Genomic DNA, 15,256 nt, shown 5'->3' with positions numbered 1-15,256 from the left:
TAGTCAGAACCTCCGTGTCCCCATCAATTAAATAATGCTAATTGAGCATACCCATGAACTTCAGCACCCTGTATATTCATATATTTGCTTGTTCCCTTCCCTAGAAAATCTATAGTAAGGCGACTCGTGTAATGCTAGCAGAGGGAGGAAGACTTCTTCTTTGCCACCTCCCCAGGGAGCTGGCATCTAATTTTACAGTCCATTACTAAGGCACTTGCAGCAAAAACTGTCAGGGGACTATTTTTCTAAGAAGGTGCAAGACATGAGCTAGTAGAGCTAAAAATATAGAGAGCTACAGACAAAGTTTAGATAAAAGCATGAAGAATTGAAAATTAGAACAACCGAGGACAGTGGGATATTGGCAGATTAGCAGGTAGAAGTTTGGGTGTATTTCTAATTATTTGACCCCAAGTCACTAAAACAACTGCTTCACTGTCTCATCACTCAGCCAATGCATGCAAACACAGTACTTCTGTTTATCTCTTATAAATACTAAACTGATTGTGTTACATTCTGATGTATCTACTAGCTGAGGTTGACAAGGACGCAAGTCTATTGACAGGCAACATTGTCCCTTAAGGGGATGGTGACTTGGGTGTTAAACATCTGAGGAAAAGAAGGGCTCTCAAGCAGGGAATGAAGCCTGACCATGCTGAGAGAAATCTGCCCTCACTCTGCAGATTCCACGTTTTCTTTGAGGAGCTAGGATGTCTGTATATGCTCCCGGTGGCTAGGGGCTAAGAAAGCTCTCACCATATGGAGTCAGGCCAGGGGGGCCAGATGGTCCAGGTTCACGCAACTGGTGGTATTTCGTTTATTACTTGGAGCATGTATTAAAGTTTAGTTAAATGTCCCTGTTGCCTCTCCGCTATGCTGCAAGCCATCAAAGCATAGTCTTGCTCGTTAAACATAGATAGAACCACAGTGAGAGATTCATAGGGTACAGGTGCTTCTCCCATATGGAATGTTCTCCTTCCATTGCCAATCTTGGAGGACCTGGATAGATTTGTATCCTTTGTCTCTATTAAGGATAAGTAAGCTTGTTTATACCATAATTTTGGTTTTGATTCTGCCCTGCTTTTTGCTGGCTGTTTTCATAGTACTAATACTAGAAATCAATGACTTCTGGCACCCTTCTACAGTAGAGACATTGCCTTTAACTGATTTGAAATATGCTCCTTGTAATTTCTACACCTCTATTTCTCTATTTCTACACCTCTATTACCTCTAAAGTAATAAAAAGTAAGTAGTATTTTTCTCCCATAAGAGTCCTTTAAATATTTCCTTGCCCCATCTTCCCTCTTCAAGACATACAATCCTAATCCTTTAACTCCTTTTCATATTGCTAGGAACTTAAGAATCCCTGAAGTTCTATGACCCTCTAAAATTGTGGTGCATAGAAATAAAAATAAACGTTTATTTTTTAAAATATTTTATGTATGTATGTATGTATGTATGTATTTGACCCAGAGAGAGAGCACAAATAGGAGGAGTGGCAGGCAGATAGAAAGGGAGGAAGGAAGGAAGAAAAGGAAAGGAAGGGGCACCTGGGTGGCTGAGTGGGTTAAAGTCTCTGCCTTCAGCTCAGGTCATGATCTCAGGGTCCTGGGATCGAGCCCCACATCCGGCTCTCTGCTCAGCAGGGAGCCTGCCTCCCCCACCCCCCGCCTGCCTCTCTGCCTACTTGTGATCTCTCTCTGTCAAATAAATAAATAAAATCTTTTTTAAAAAAAAGAACTACTCTTCAGAAGTTATCAACTTGATCTATATGTATCAACAAGTATATATCTCAAAACACTGTATTTAGAAAAAAAAAATACATAGCAATTCCTCCTGAACACCTCATGTGTAACTAGTCTGAGGGTTTTACCTGCATTAAGTCATTTAATCCTCAGAACTGCCCTTTGAAACTGATGCGATTATTATTAGGAGGAACTGAACTATAGAGAAGTCTCGATTTTCCCAAAGCCACAGCTGTCTCTCCAGAGTCTGTGCTCTTGACAGATCTACTGAATTGACACAAAGATTCTGCAGAACAGCAAGCACAGCCCAGTACTTGCCAATATCATTTTTATGTGTTCAAAGACTGAATATAGGAAAAAATATACTAAACTCACAATAAGGCTGCCTTGGCCACGAAGTTCACAGCATGACAGGATTGAGGGGAGACCAGAAAGGACTACAGCAACATCTTTAATGTCGTGTTTTTTTTTTAAGTAACAGTATGTTAATTTGCAATTTTTGAAACCAAAATCATACCTGAAGAAAAATGAAAGTGAACTTGTCAAAATGTTAACAGTGGCTGATGTGGATGAGGGGAATATGGGTAGTTATTTTTCTTGCACTTTGGTACACGTTTCAAGGAAAGTAGGAGTACCTAGTGACAGATTCCTTTCCCTCAAAGACTAGGAGGATGGGGGCCATGATATTTGTATTGAAAAAAAAAAAAAAAAGACTCCAGAAGTATCCAGATGCACTGGGACAAGTGTATCTGGCAGAGATACAGTGGAGTGCCAGAGAGAGCTCACCACTGGCAAATCCAGAATCCCATCACCAGCATACATTAGCTGTGTGACCTTGAACAAATGACTCAGCCTCTCACAACCCCTTGCTTCACACAAAATACAGTAATACCACCTCCACCAGCTTGAATGGGGACCAAATCAAGGATCCTCTGTGCCTGATTTATTGGGTACTATGGTTCCACAGACACCAGAATTTGATTTTCTATCTTCCCTCAACACTTCGAATAAGTATAACTTAACTCTGTATTTTGCCAGTCTGTTAAGGGTAGAAAGGATGCTGTTCTATACAATGTCTAGGGCAACTTCTGAAATATATTTGGAAAAAAACGCAACACACACTAACAAGAAACACTTCACCAATCCCGATACAGTGACCTCTGTTTCCTCCTCTGTCAATGTGCATAAAAATGCCACTTACTGACCAGAGCAGTTGAGTTTTGAATAATGCTTTTAAATGTTCACCCAGAGTACACACACACACACACACGCACACACACACACACCCTCTGAGTGCATTTTATCTAGTCCTAGTAATTTAGTTACTTGTGGTTTATTTATTAGGTTGAAAACATCCTGTTAATTTACTATTATTTAATTTATTAACTGATTAAGGCCTGACCTCTCAAGGGGAAAATGCTGACTAGCTGTATAATACAAAGGCTAAGATGTTTCATAGGAGCATCTTACGGATACATTCTTCCTTCTGAATAGTTCCTCGTTCAGAGAGTCCTCTGTCTCTCTTCTCTGTGCTCATTGTTTGCTCTCATTCCCCTACCCACCCCCACCTCCTTTGGAAAGCCAAGTTCAACATTTTTAAAAACAGACTTTATTTTTTAGATAGATGTTAGATTTATAGAAAAATTGAGAGGATAGTATGAAAAATTTCCATATACTCTGCACCCAATTTCCCTATTACTAACATCTTATGTTAGTATGGAATATGTGTTATAATTAATGCACTAATACTGATGCATTTTCAGAAAATAAAGACCCTCCTGTATTTGAATTTTTTTTTAGTTCATATCTAATGTCCTTTTTCTGTACTAGGCTCCCATTCCAGACCCACATTACATTTAGATGTTATATCCCTTTAGGCTCCTTCCTTGACGGTGACAATTCCTCAGACACTTCTTGTTTTTGGTGACCTTGATAGTCATAGTTTTGAGGAATATGGGTCAGGTATTTTATAAAATATCCCTTAATTGGAACTTGTCTGATGCTTTTCTCATAGCTAGACTGGGATTATGGTTTCAGGGGAGGAAGACCACAGAGGTAAAGTACCATTTTCATCAAGTCATATCAAGGGTTCATCTTCTTACGTGAGTCATCACTGTTGATATTGACCTTCACCGCCTGGCTGAGCTACAGTTTGTTGGGGTCTCCACCCCCTTTCTAACCTATCCTGTTCGGAGAAAAGTCACACTGTGCCATCCACGCTTAAAGAGTGGGGAGTGGGGGCGCCTGGGTGGCGCAGTGGGTTAAGCCTCTGCCTTCAGCTCAGGTGATGATCTCAGGGTCCTGGGATCGAGCCCCACATCGGGCTCTCTGCTCAGCAGGGAGCCTGCTTCCCCCTCTCTCTCTGCCTGCCTCTCTGCCTACTTGTGATCTCTCTCTCTCTCTCTGTCAAATAAATAAATAAAATCTTTAAAAAAAAAAAGAGTGGGGAGTGGTGCTCTTCTTTGAGTATAGAATATCTACTTAAATTATTTAGAACTCTTCTGCATGGGAGATGAGTCTTTTCTCCGTTGACTTATGTATTCAGTCACCAGATACATTTTTTTAAAAAGATTTATTTATTTATCTGAGAGAGAGAGCGCATGCAAGAGCGGGAGGTGGGAGAGAGATCAGAAGGAGGAAAGAGAAACCCAAGCAGACTCTGCACTGAGCCCAACATGGGATGCCAACTCACAACCCTGAGATCAGGACCCCAACTGAAACCAAAAGTCAGATGCTTAACCGACTATGCTACACAGGCATACCATGAGATATAATTTTATTAAAGAACTTGGGGTAAAAATTAATTGGTTCAAAGATATTTCTTCCTAAAATCCAGGACCAAAAAGAATGAAGCTTAATTTGCTTTGCTTCTATTAAATTTAATTCCATTCTTAATTGAACATTAAATATGCATAAATCTGGTCTGTAGAGGATATAAGCCTGACTGAGCTAAGATTCCCTTCCTGAAAAAAAACAGACCCAGACAGAAAATGTATATACATAACAAGGCAGATAAGTACTACAGTTAAAAGTAAAGTGTTTTGGGAGCACTGAGAAGATAGTAACTAATTCAGGGAGAGCTTGATTAAAAAAAAGTCTGAAACCGGGGCCAGCTTTCTGTGCATGTAACCAGTGATTCTGAATGATTCTGATTATGAACAGAGAGCAGCCCTGATAGAATGGAAGGCTTCACTAAAGTCATACAGTTGGTTAATGCCAGCGTCTGAGCTGAAAATGAATTCTTCCAGTTCCGGATCCCATATTCCTCTTGCTGCATTCAATTAGAAAATAACCCAGAAGTCTGCGATGCATTATCCAAGCGGAAATGGAATGACATGGAAATTACCTCAAATAAACGCAATACTTTGGCCAGGGCACCAACTTCTTCTTTGAGTGAGAAGATTAGTGATATGGCACCATTTTGACTGGAGTTGTCTTCAATATAGCTTGTTTCCTGTAAGATGAAGTGTTCTTGGTTAAAATGCTTTTCTATAAAACCTCCAAGGAAGAGGTTGGCATGAACTCTCTCTTCTAGTCAAGACTTAGAATACAGTAAGCTAAATATATTCTACATAGAAATATAAAATTTCTGATGGAAAATAAGGAAGTCAAGGGAAGTGATATTTTCAATAATGCTCTTAGGTCAGTATTCAATTTTAGAAACCTTTAATTATTTACTAATATCACCAGTCAACCTATTGCTTCAATACCTTTTAATGAGCACCTGCCAAGTGCTGGACACTATTAGGGCCCTGAGATCCAAAAATGAGTAAGACAATGCCCCATCCTTCAGGAGCTCAATATTTAGCTTAATAGACACATACACCAGACAAAGATCCTTTGAACTGTATAATACAGTTCAAAAAGTGTTCGGGAAAATAATGAAAAATATGGTGTGGAATGTACTAAAAATGGGTGTTTGAGACCAAAGACCTGGGTTGAAATTCTCTGTCATCCAGTTATCAGCTCAAACAGTCTAGGCAGATAGCTTGACCTTCTAAGTTTCCTCATCTGGAAAATATTTGTAATCATAAGCTCTGTCAAAGCTGTATTCACATGATGAAAAAACCAAAAAAGTTAAAACAGTTTACATATAAAAATGAAGGAAATCTAAATACACAGGAATGACTTCTTGGCCTTTGGCAAAGATCTCAAGGAAGCATCACACTCAGGAAACATTGTTCTGTATGTTAGGATCTAAGATACCCAATTACTGAAAGTCACAAAACACATAAAAGTAATACAAATACTCTGTTGGAAGATGGACGTCCTACACTACAAAGCAAAGTATGACAAGGATCTAGCACTTTCTACATGCACGTGACAGCAAAGTAAGGTGGGATTAGGGTTGGTATTGCAGAGTTTGCTGCAACCTTTAAAAATTGTATAGTCAAGTTTTACAGTAATATATAAAGTTCCATATGTGCCCACAAATCAATAGCATATACCTAAAACTAGGAAGAAAAACCCGTGCAGAACAATTGCTCTCTTGTGAGGAAGCTGATGAAATCAGTGGAATGGATGTTACGTCAGCTCAGTAAGAAGGCTGTGTTGGACTGCTCTCTCAGTGACTCAGCATAAGAAGTCTTGCATGAAAATTCATGGCCCCTAGATGAAATTCTTTTCATTCGGAAAGTTCAGATTTTCACAGAACCTCACCCAAAACAGAGGTGGGGGGCAAGAACCAAAATTATCAGCAGGTGTAATTAGATGGAGCTTCACATGACTTGAAGACTGAACTATTCTACATCTCTAAATGGACCATGATTTTCTCCTTCTTGAAAAAGCTTTTTCTTTTTAAAAAATTCCAGTATAGTTAATCTATCATTTCCTAAGAGCCTATAATATCCCAGGCATTATAATAAGCACTTGATTTGGATTATCTCATTTAATTTTGATACAATTTAGGAGGCAGGTTTTACTACCCACCAAGTATCAGCTTTTATTGACAACAAAATGAAGGCTTAGGGAAGGTAAGTAATTGTCCACAGTTATGCAGTCAGCAATGGAGCCAGGGTATGACCTCACACCATCTGACCCCAGCCACTCACAGCTTCTTCTTGCAGGACTACGTCCTGCCTCTCCCTCTTTTAAACCCTGCCAGAGATATGCAGAGGAGCCTCTGACATTAGTCTTCTTCCTCCCAGAAAACATTAAGGACCTTTGTCCTTTTTGGTTTCCTTGAAAAGATGAAAGATTTCCATTTCTGGTTCAATTGGCAACATTCTTTTCTGTTGGCCTCCAAGAAAAGTTACACATTCCAGATAGGCCTCAACAGACACCACCTATGACTGGGGCAATTCAGGCTTGAATGCACCCTTCCCCAAGATTCCCATCACCACCACCTTCCTGCTCCTGTAGGCCCGAGTCCTATCTGACCTTCTCCAGAAATGACCCGTAGGGTCATCCTTCTTTTGTTCCTACTGCTACCATGTTAATCCTGCTCTTAGTGATCTATATTGATCTGGCCCTAACAGAATTTTGCTTGTGTCCTTCTTCTACTCAGAATTCTTCAAAGGCTCCCTATGGCCAGCAGGATAAAATACCTCTTTCTGATATACAGGAGTATCTTGAGACCTCATCTCCAGAGGCCCGCCTACAGGAACCACCTCGCCAGCAAACGGGCTTTCTCCTTGTCTTTTCAGCTTCTCATTAAAACAAATGCCATGCACCACTCTCCCTCGTCCCGGTTCAAATATCTTAACCTGACTCAAAAGCTCTCTTTGGGTCTCACTTCTGCCAGGAATTGTATTCCCCAGCTGAGGTGAACAATCCCTCCAGGTTCTATGCATTCTATTTGGCTTCTGATGCCCACATAGGACTTGACTTGCAGAGCTGGCCCGTTTTTAGGGTTCATCTAGTTCCTCCCCCTTATTTTCCCTATTTTGTGCAGACCAGTTATTCAATATCTCTCTCAACAGCCTACTCTTACCCATACCTGTCCCTTTCACTTTCTCCCCATACACTTTCTAGACCAGAGATTTTCAAAGACTGTTCCTTGTTTCTCCACTTCAAAATTACCTGGGGATTCCTTGTTCAAGAGCAGATTCCGAGGCCACACCATAACCTATTAAATTTTAGTATCTGGGGTAGGCTCTTGGAACCCACATCTTCAAAAGATCCCAGATGATTCTTAACCACAAAAGATTTTGAAACCACTGATAAATGCACAGCATATATTTTTAATTATGACTTTTCCCAAATATGTCTGCAAGCCCACATTTGCCATATGATAAGGTACTACTTTTATTGTTATAAATATTAATAATAGGACTTGCCATTGAATGAATACCCACTATGTGCCAGGAGCCATATTGGTGCTTTTTATAGTGAATAGGCATCATCATTGGCAGCAACTAGCACTGTTACAAGAGTTCACATGTAATCGGTTCATCGAGTCCTCACAATAGCACCATGAGGTAGGTGCTATTATTTTGCAAGTGAAGGAATAGACTCTGCTAGGTTCAGTGAACCATCCAAAGACACCCAGCTAATGAGTAGCAGAGCTTGGATTTGAACATGAGTCCAACAATTCCACAATCTGTATTCTGCCTCCCAGTGACAGACCTACTGAGACAACAGCTCCCTTTTTCCAAAACTTGAGGGGACTTAAATGAAAAGAAGCTCATGGATGTTTGTGATATGGTGTGACCTTGGGCGGATAATGATTCCAGCCTTGCTATGTTCATCCCGCATGGGACCTTGGGCAAACCTCTCCCAGAATATATTTTTATTGGCTCATAATCTATACCTTATTTGCTTTCAAAAGGCATGTGAGTTGACTTAGAAATATGTATACCCAGGGTGGGTAAAGGTAAAGAAATAACTCAGAAACTAGATCGGAAGAAATAGGACAGGGAAAAAGAACTTTACTAACTCCCAAAAGAAAGAATTTTGATCATCGGGCAATCCATTTAACAGGAGAAATACATTCCCTATGGTTGTGTCTAATATACTCTGTTATCTTTGGAAAAGAGCATTTTTGAAAATTAGGAACAAAATTTAGCTAGGTATTCCTTTTGATCTTAGTGCTTTTTGGAGCCATGGTAGGAGGTTTCTATTTGCATGTGGGATTATATGCATAGACGTCCACAGTGGAAGACCACCGAAAACAAGATGTGGACATCCTTCCATGGACACGCTATAGCTCTATATTCCAGCATGTCTCTGCAGGAAGTGGCAGTGTGGGAGAGGGGTGCCCCGGGGAGTTGGAAGTGACATCTGTGTTTGAACTCTGGTTTCACCATTTAGAGCTCTGATTTCTGAGTTTCCCTCATCTTGTATTCCATTGGCCCATTCTATTTTTCTTCACAGCTCTTTTCTCTACATGAAATTCATGTCCATCTCATTCATTTTGTATTGTTTTTCTTATCCACTAGAATATGTTTCACTGGGGCAGAAACTCTGCTGTGCCTGACACATAGTAGGGGCACAACAAGTCCCTGGGTGAATGAATGAGCCAAACATCTATTGCAGAGTTGCCAAGCCTGTTGTGTGTATAGAGCACATAACCTATCACATGCTCTCCAGCCTTGTATCAGAATTACGTCCAGCATGAGCTGTTCATCTGGGTCAGGAGATTCGAGAAGGCATAAACCAAGTCTTTTTTGCAGACTGTCAGGAATCCTAAAGACTCTTCTAGTCCAAACCCCCCTCCCCACCACCACCCCAGTTTTACAGTTTCCTCCTCCTAGTTAGGTGACTTCCCCACTACACAACTTCAGTAAACAAAAAAACCAGAGTCACACCTCCTCGCTCCATGTCCAACATCCCTCCATGGTGTAGCTGTACCAAGCACTGTGCTTGACTCATGCTTGTCTCTCTTGCCATTGTTCCAGACACATTTTGTCAAGCAAACAAATAAGTTCTGGCTTGACACTGTGCTCCAGGAACTGTGCTAAGAGCTTTATAGACACTATTTCATTGAATTTTCATCCCAATCCAAGGGCATGGGTATTTTTATTCCAATTTTTCAAATGGACAGACCTGAAGCTTTGCAAAGTTTAACATCCTGCTTTCAATGCAAAGGTATTACCAGGCCTGCTCTAAACCCTCCCCTCTACCCTCAGTTATCAAGAGTAACAATCTGTGGTTCTCAATCTTCTAACTATTCTAGAAATAAAGTCTTAAGCTCCCATGTCTCCCTAACCAGATTGCTGTCCCACTTCCTCCATTGCCAATGGCACTGTCTCAATGATGACAGAGCCAGGATCTGTTCTGGGATCTGTCTGACGCCCATGCTATCCCTCCTCAACACAAAGTTCTGTTTACCAAGCACCGCAAACCTTTTTCAAAGGAATATTTTCTCATGGGGCTCAAAAAAAAAAAAAGCCAGTCCAAAGTTCTGTAGTCTCTCTGGTTATACTAAAATATCAACCATGCTGTCCTCTCCAGCCTGTCTGTTCTCCAGATGGCTCTCACTAATCCTGCAGATGACACATGTCTGTAAAGTCGTGTTATCTCCCAGGGCTGGGCTTGAAGTCTGAACCCTAGAGCCTAGGAGTGTGATAAGTCAATTAAAGAATGTATTCTGCAATTTTTCACCTCAAGAGAAAGGCAACAAATCCCAAACAGAATGCACCCTGAGCATTATTCCCATCCCAAGTCACATCTAGGGTTCTCTCACATTCCCAGTCGAGGGCTAAGCCTTGTTCATTTTCCTCTCTGTTTAATTTTCTCTTTCTCCAGGTCTGAGTAAGTCTGAGACTTCTTCATGCCTCCCTTTCTCCCAATGGTGAAAAAAAGGATTCAAATTTCTTATAATTTTGCCATGTTGATAGGTGGCTGAGAGCACTTCATAAGTATCACAGCAAAGCAGATCTAGAAGAATCCCATCTCCCATTCCAGATCATTACACACCAGCCACTTCAGGCTAGGCAAGAGAAAGCAGGCAACAGAGAGGGACAGTGACTTGTCCAAAGACACACAGCTGATTGGGGGCAGCCCAGAAAGCCAGATCCCCAACCCCTGAATAGCACTCTTTCCCTGAAAGCCGCACAGGACAGATGTCCTTCCTTAGGGCATAGCTGTTGAGGACCTGTGTTATCTGTTGCCTTCCTGGACATTTTCATCATCTTCAAATAAGTTCAGATTTCTCCGTGAGTTTAAGGGAGTAGGAAACATCAACATTCCTCAGACCCTTTACCACTAGGGACCAAATTCCCCTGCCTGAGCACTGGGCAGCGTGCAGCCAGGCCAACTCTGGCTCACCTGTCCATCAGAGAGTTTCCTGCTGGGGCTTCCGTTCTCCAGGACCGCAGCCGACATGCTGGCTCCCCTCGTGAGTGAGATCTCTGGTCGGTGGCAGGCAGTTTTGCAAATAGCACCTGCTGCTGAGGTTTTTAACCTGACGTTGGGAGGGGAGGACAGATTCCAAAGATGTCCCCTGCAGGTACAGGCCACAGTAACGCCCCCAGTAGGCGTTGTCCTGATGCAGTAGACTCCAGGTCACCCAGCGGCCTCCCACCAAGGGGAAGGTGAGGCTGAGGCCTGCAGGCTGGACTTGGCTGCAGGCCCTGAATGGAGCCTGGGGCTACCTGTGCGCTGGGGATTAAGCAGGGTTGGCAAGTCCTGGACTCAAGAGCAGGAGAAGCAGTTTCTCTGCAGTGCAAATAACCCTGAGATCTGCTGATGAAAAAATTTTAAGAAATCATCCTTTCTTCCCCCATTTGCCTCCCCATGGGAGCAGAGCTGGAATCCTGCTTTAGATTTCGATCAGGGGTCGGGGGCAGGGTCCTTTCTATTAACCATTAAGCCAACTATCTTTCTGTGCTTTGACTCCAGAAAGCTACATAGAGGTAGCATTGTGAACGCTGAGCACAGCAATAAAAAGCAAAGGTAAGGAGAGCACAAGCTGGGTTGTAATGCACTGACACGTCCTCGAGCTGTTTACGCAACTGCTGAGAGCGTAGAAGAGACAGAGGTAGAGCCACCTTGCCAGGAACGTGGGAGAATATGAATAAGAAAAGGTAATGCATTGAACATTTCATACAGCTCTTGCCATATAGCTGAACACTCAATAAATAGAAGATTACCGTTTAAAAGGATGGGACAACCAGTAATCACGGAGGACCTCTCCTGTGGGCCAGGCCGTGTTCCAGGCACTGAGGAGCAAGCAGTGAATGAAGTAGAGAATCCTGCCTCCCCGGCCAGCCTGCTGTTATGTGTGCGAGAAATTAAATTAAGAAATAAATTAATAAATTTAGTCAGAGCTAAGCTTTCGGAAGAAAATGAAACAGGAAGAGGCAAGGACTAAGCTGGTGGGAACAGAAGAGTGGACTCCTTCAAACAGGTAGGAAGATGTTCTCCTCCCCTGTATTCTCAGGTCGGAAATCTGAGATGAGGCATTCATTGCCAGTGCCTGGGGTGGGTGGGAGGGGAGAGTAGGGGGAGGACACTGCAAAGTCAGAGGTTCAGAAAAAAAATGTGAAAAAATCAGGGGCATCAAAGCATCAAAGCCTTGAGGGCCTGCCTAATTATATTTACCCAGGACAGAAAACAAGCCAATAACAGAGGTTGCTAGAAATCCACCCCTTTCCCTCCCACAATTCTCTGACGGAGTAACCAAGCATCTGCCAAAGGGGGGGATATATTCTCATACTTGAGATTCAAAACAAATGGACTAACTCCCAGTTCCACCACTGATGAGCTGTATAGCTTTGGTCAAATCCATGCCTCAGTTTCTTAGTCTTTAAAATGTGGGTTTTAAGGATTATTGTGTAGGACTCCTTGAGTTTCTGTGATGTGCCGGGCTTTCTATTGGCTGCTAAGAATATAGACATAACTAAGTCTATTTTCTGTCTAAAAGGAGTCCTTGAGTGTCTGATTTATATGTCCTATGGTAAATTGGAAGATCCATGTTGTTGAACCCAGAAGAGTAAACCCTGACTTCCACCCTCAGGAGAAATTGTATCCTTTAACTCCAGTATTTTTTTGTTTTTGTTTTTGTTTTTGTTTTTTTTTTAAAGATTTTATTTATTTATTTGAGAGAGAGAGATCACAAGTAGACAGAGAGGCAGGCAGAGAGAGAGGGGGAAGCAGGCTCCCCTCTGAGTGGAGAACCCGATGTGGGGCTCGATCCCAGGACCCCGAGATCATGACCTGAGCCGAAGGCAGTGGATTAACCCACTGAGCCACCCAAGCGCCCCTGTTTTTGTTTTTTTAGTGTAGCAGACATGAAATAAAGAGTTTCCTTGAGCCCCAGGACTGCCTGACAAGCACCGTTCATCCCATGCTATCACTGTCATATTGAGAACAATGGACAGGACAGCACCTGCTCTCTAAGCCCATGCAATAAATAAAGGCAAACAATGACAGCTACTTAGCACACTGTATGCTGGGTGCCGTGCCAACCTCTCCACGCACATAATTTCATTTATTCTGCTCAACAGCGCCATGCCCGATGCATTCCCTTCACAGATAAGGAAACTGAGACCCAATAAGTAGTCCCAATTCCAAGACACTGGCTCTTATATATTCTTTTCTTCCTCTTTGATACATAAAACAAGAGTGATTTTTGGAACAGCAAAAATAATAGCACATCTCTTTTCTCCTCACACCAGCAAAAAATGGAATTATTTATCCAATCTCACATAAGAATGCCCCAGACCTGGGTTGGGAGCAGAGCACACTTGATTTTCAGACACCTCAGTGAAAAACACTGATAACTTTCTTTTAAAAAATTATTCCAGCAAAAAGGGAAAGTTTCTCTATGCACTAAGATAAAAACTCCCATTGCTTGTGATAGAAATTTTGTAGACATTGTTTAAATTAACTTTTTGTCTAATTAGATGGAATATAATGTGTTGGTCTTACTAGTGAGGGCTGTGCCAGTCCTAAGAAAATTGCACTGGACCCCAGTACAAATCTAGAAGGAGCATCCGAGAATGCAACCTACAGACCCCTAAGGTACTGTGAATGGCCACACAGACTGGTACCATGTTGCAAGTGGTGTAGTTGGTACACTTAGAGCTGACCTTCACTGATTTGGAAGGTGAAGATTTCCCAACTACTGCAGGTTATCAAGCAATCTCTTTTCATTTAACCTCATTTGTGGAGGATCGAGTTAATCATAATCCATGATTTCATGGCACGTAATCAAAACCTACAAGATCCTTTCTTGGTTTATTTATTCATTCTCTTTTATCTTCATTCCCTACCTCCATTCCCTCCTCCCAGAGGTGATATCCCTAAAACTTTTAATACTCAGCCTTGGATTTTTAAAATGCCTGGAAATATTAGTGCATGTTGTACTTGCCATGGATATGAGTGATGTTGTAGTATAGTTTTACTATAGAATGTAGATGTACTATAGATTTCATATTTTTTTAACTTTTTCTTTCACCATATTCTTAAGATAGAACCATGTTATGAATGTACATCTAGTTCTTTGCTTTCCTAACCAGGTAGAGTCTCTCCAGTGTGTATCTACCACATTTGACTCCAATGTTCCCCTAGGCTGCCTTTAACTCTAACTCTCCCCATCCCAAACAATTCTGCGATAAACACCTTCATACTTGTTCCTTTAAAGACCTGTGTGAGAGGGGCACCTGGGTGGCTCAGTGGGTTAAAGCCTCTGCCTTCGGCTCAGGTCATGATCCCAGGGTCCTGAGATCGAGCCCCGCATCGGGTTCTCTGCTCAGCAGGGAGCCTACTTCCTCCTCTCTCTCTGCCTGCCTCTCTGCCTACTTGAGATCTCTGTCTGTCAAATAAATAAATAAAATCTTAAAAAAAAAGACCTGTGTGAGAATTTGTCTTGGATAGAAGGTTGGGATTCTGAATCATAGGGAATATGCATTCTTAACTGCACAAACTACTATCAGGTTGCCATTAGAATGGCTTATACTAGTCCAAACCCTTATCAAAAAGGCCAAATAGTTCCTATTGCTGGGGATCCCCAATATCTGGCATTTTTCCAAATGTCTGATTTTTTGCCAATCTGATCAGTTTGAAGATGTATGCCCTTGTTGTTTGTGTTTTGCATTTCTCTTATGACAACCGGATTTGAGCATATCTTTAAACATTAATGCCACTGAGATTTCCCATGCTGTGAATTTTTCATTATTACCTCTGCCTATGTTTCTATTGGGATTCCTGTTTCTCCCTGTTGACTTGCAGGAATAATTTGTGTAGTCCAGATATTAGCACTGGGCTTTCTCAGACACTAACCTATTTATCCTAATAGATCACTGCCAGTTTACCGTCAACTGGTGTTCTTCCTTGAAGGAAAAAAAAAAAAAGAGAGAGATAATTCCGATATAATAAAAATTTATCTTTTAAAATTTGGGGGGGGACATCTATTTAGGAAATCCTTTTTCATCCCCAAGTTACAGAGATATTCTCTTCTTCCATCATCGTTAGTTTTATCTTTCATACTTGGATCTTTAGTCTATCTGCATCTTTTTGTGGATGAGATACAATAATGACCCAGGGTTACTTTTCTCTCTTTCCTCTCTTCGTGTCATGAGTCAGCTTTTCAACAACACAGGCAAAGACTTTCCCTCATTGATTTTTTG

General features: G+C 41.6%; 1 protein-coding gene across 1 annotated transcript in view; it reads right to left on the bottom strand.

The window, feature by feature from the left end:
- The window catches only part of PAH (phenylalanine hydroxylase), a 69,101-nt gene extending 57,760 nt beyond the window's left edge, over window positions 1–11,341 (bottom strand). The window contains exons 1-2 of the mRNA XM_046012589.1: window positions 10,953–11,341; window positions 5,089–5,196 (exon numbers count right to left, since the gene is read on the bottom strand). Of these exons, the coding sequence (XP_045868545.1) occupies window positions 5,089–5,196; window positions 10,953–11,009 (165 nt within the window). The 5' untranslated portion in view covers window positions 11,010–11,341. The remainder of the gene's footprint in view (window positions 1–5,088; window positions 5,197–10,952) is intronic.
- Between the last annotated feature and the right edge of the window lie 3,915 nt (window positions 11,342–15,256).

The sequence above is a fragment of the Meles meles genome, chromosome 7 (assembly GCF_922984935.1).
Source record: "Meles meles chromosome 7, mMelMel3.1 paternal haplotype, whole genome shotgun sequence".
Lineage (NCBI taxonomy): Eukaryota > Metazoa > Chordata > Mammalia > Carnivora > Mustelidae > Meles > Meles meles.
Note: the sequence above shows the minus strand (reverse complement) of the source record. Positions and strands in the feature narration are given on the sequence as shown.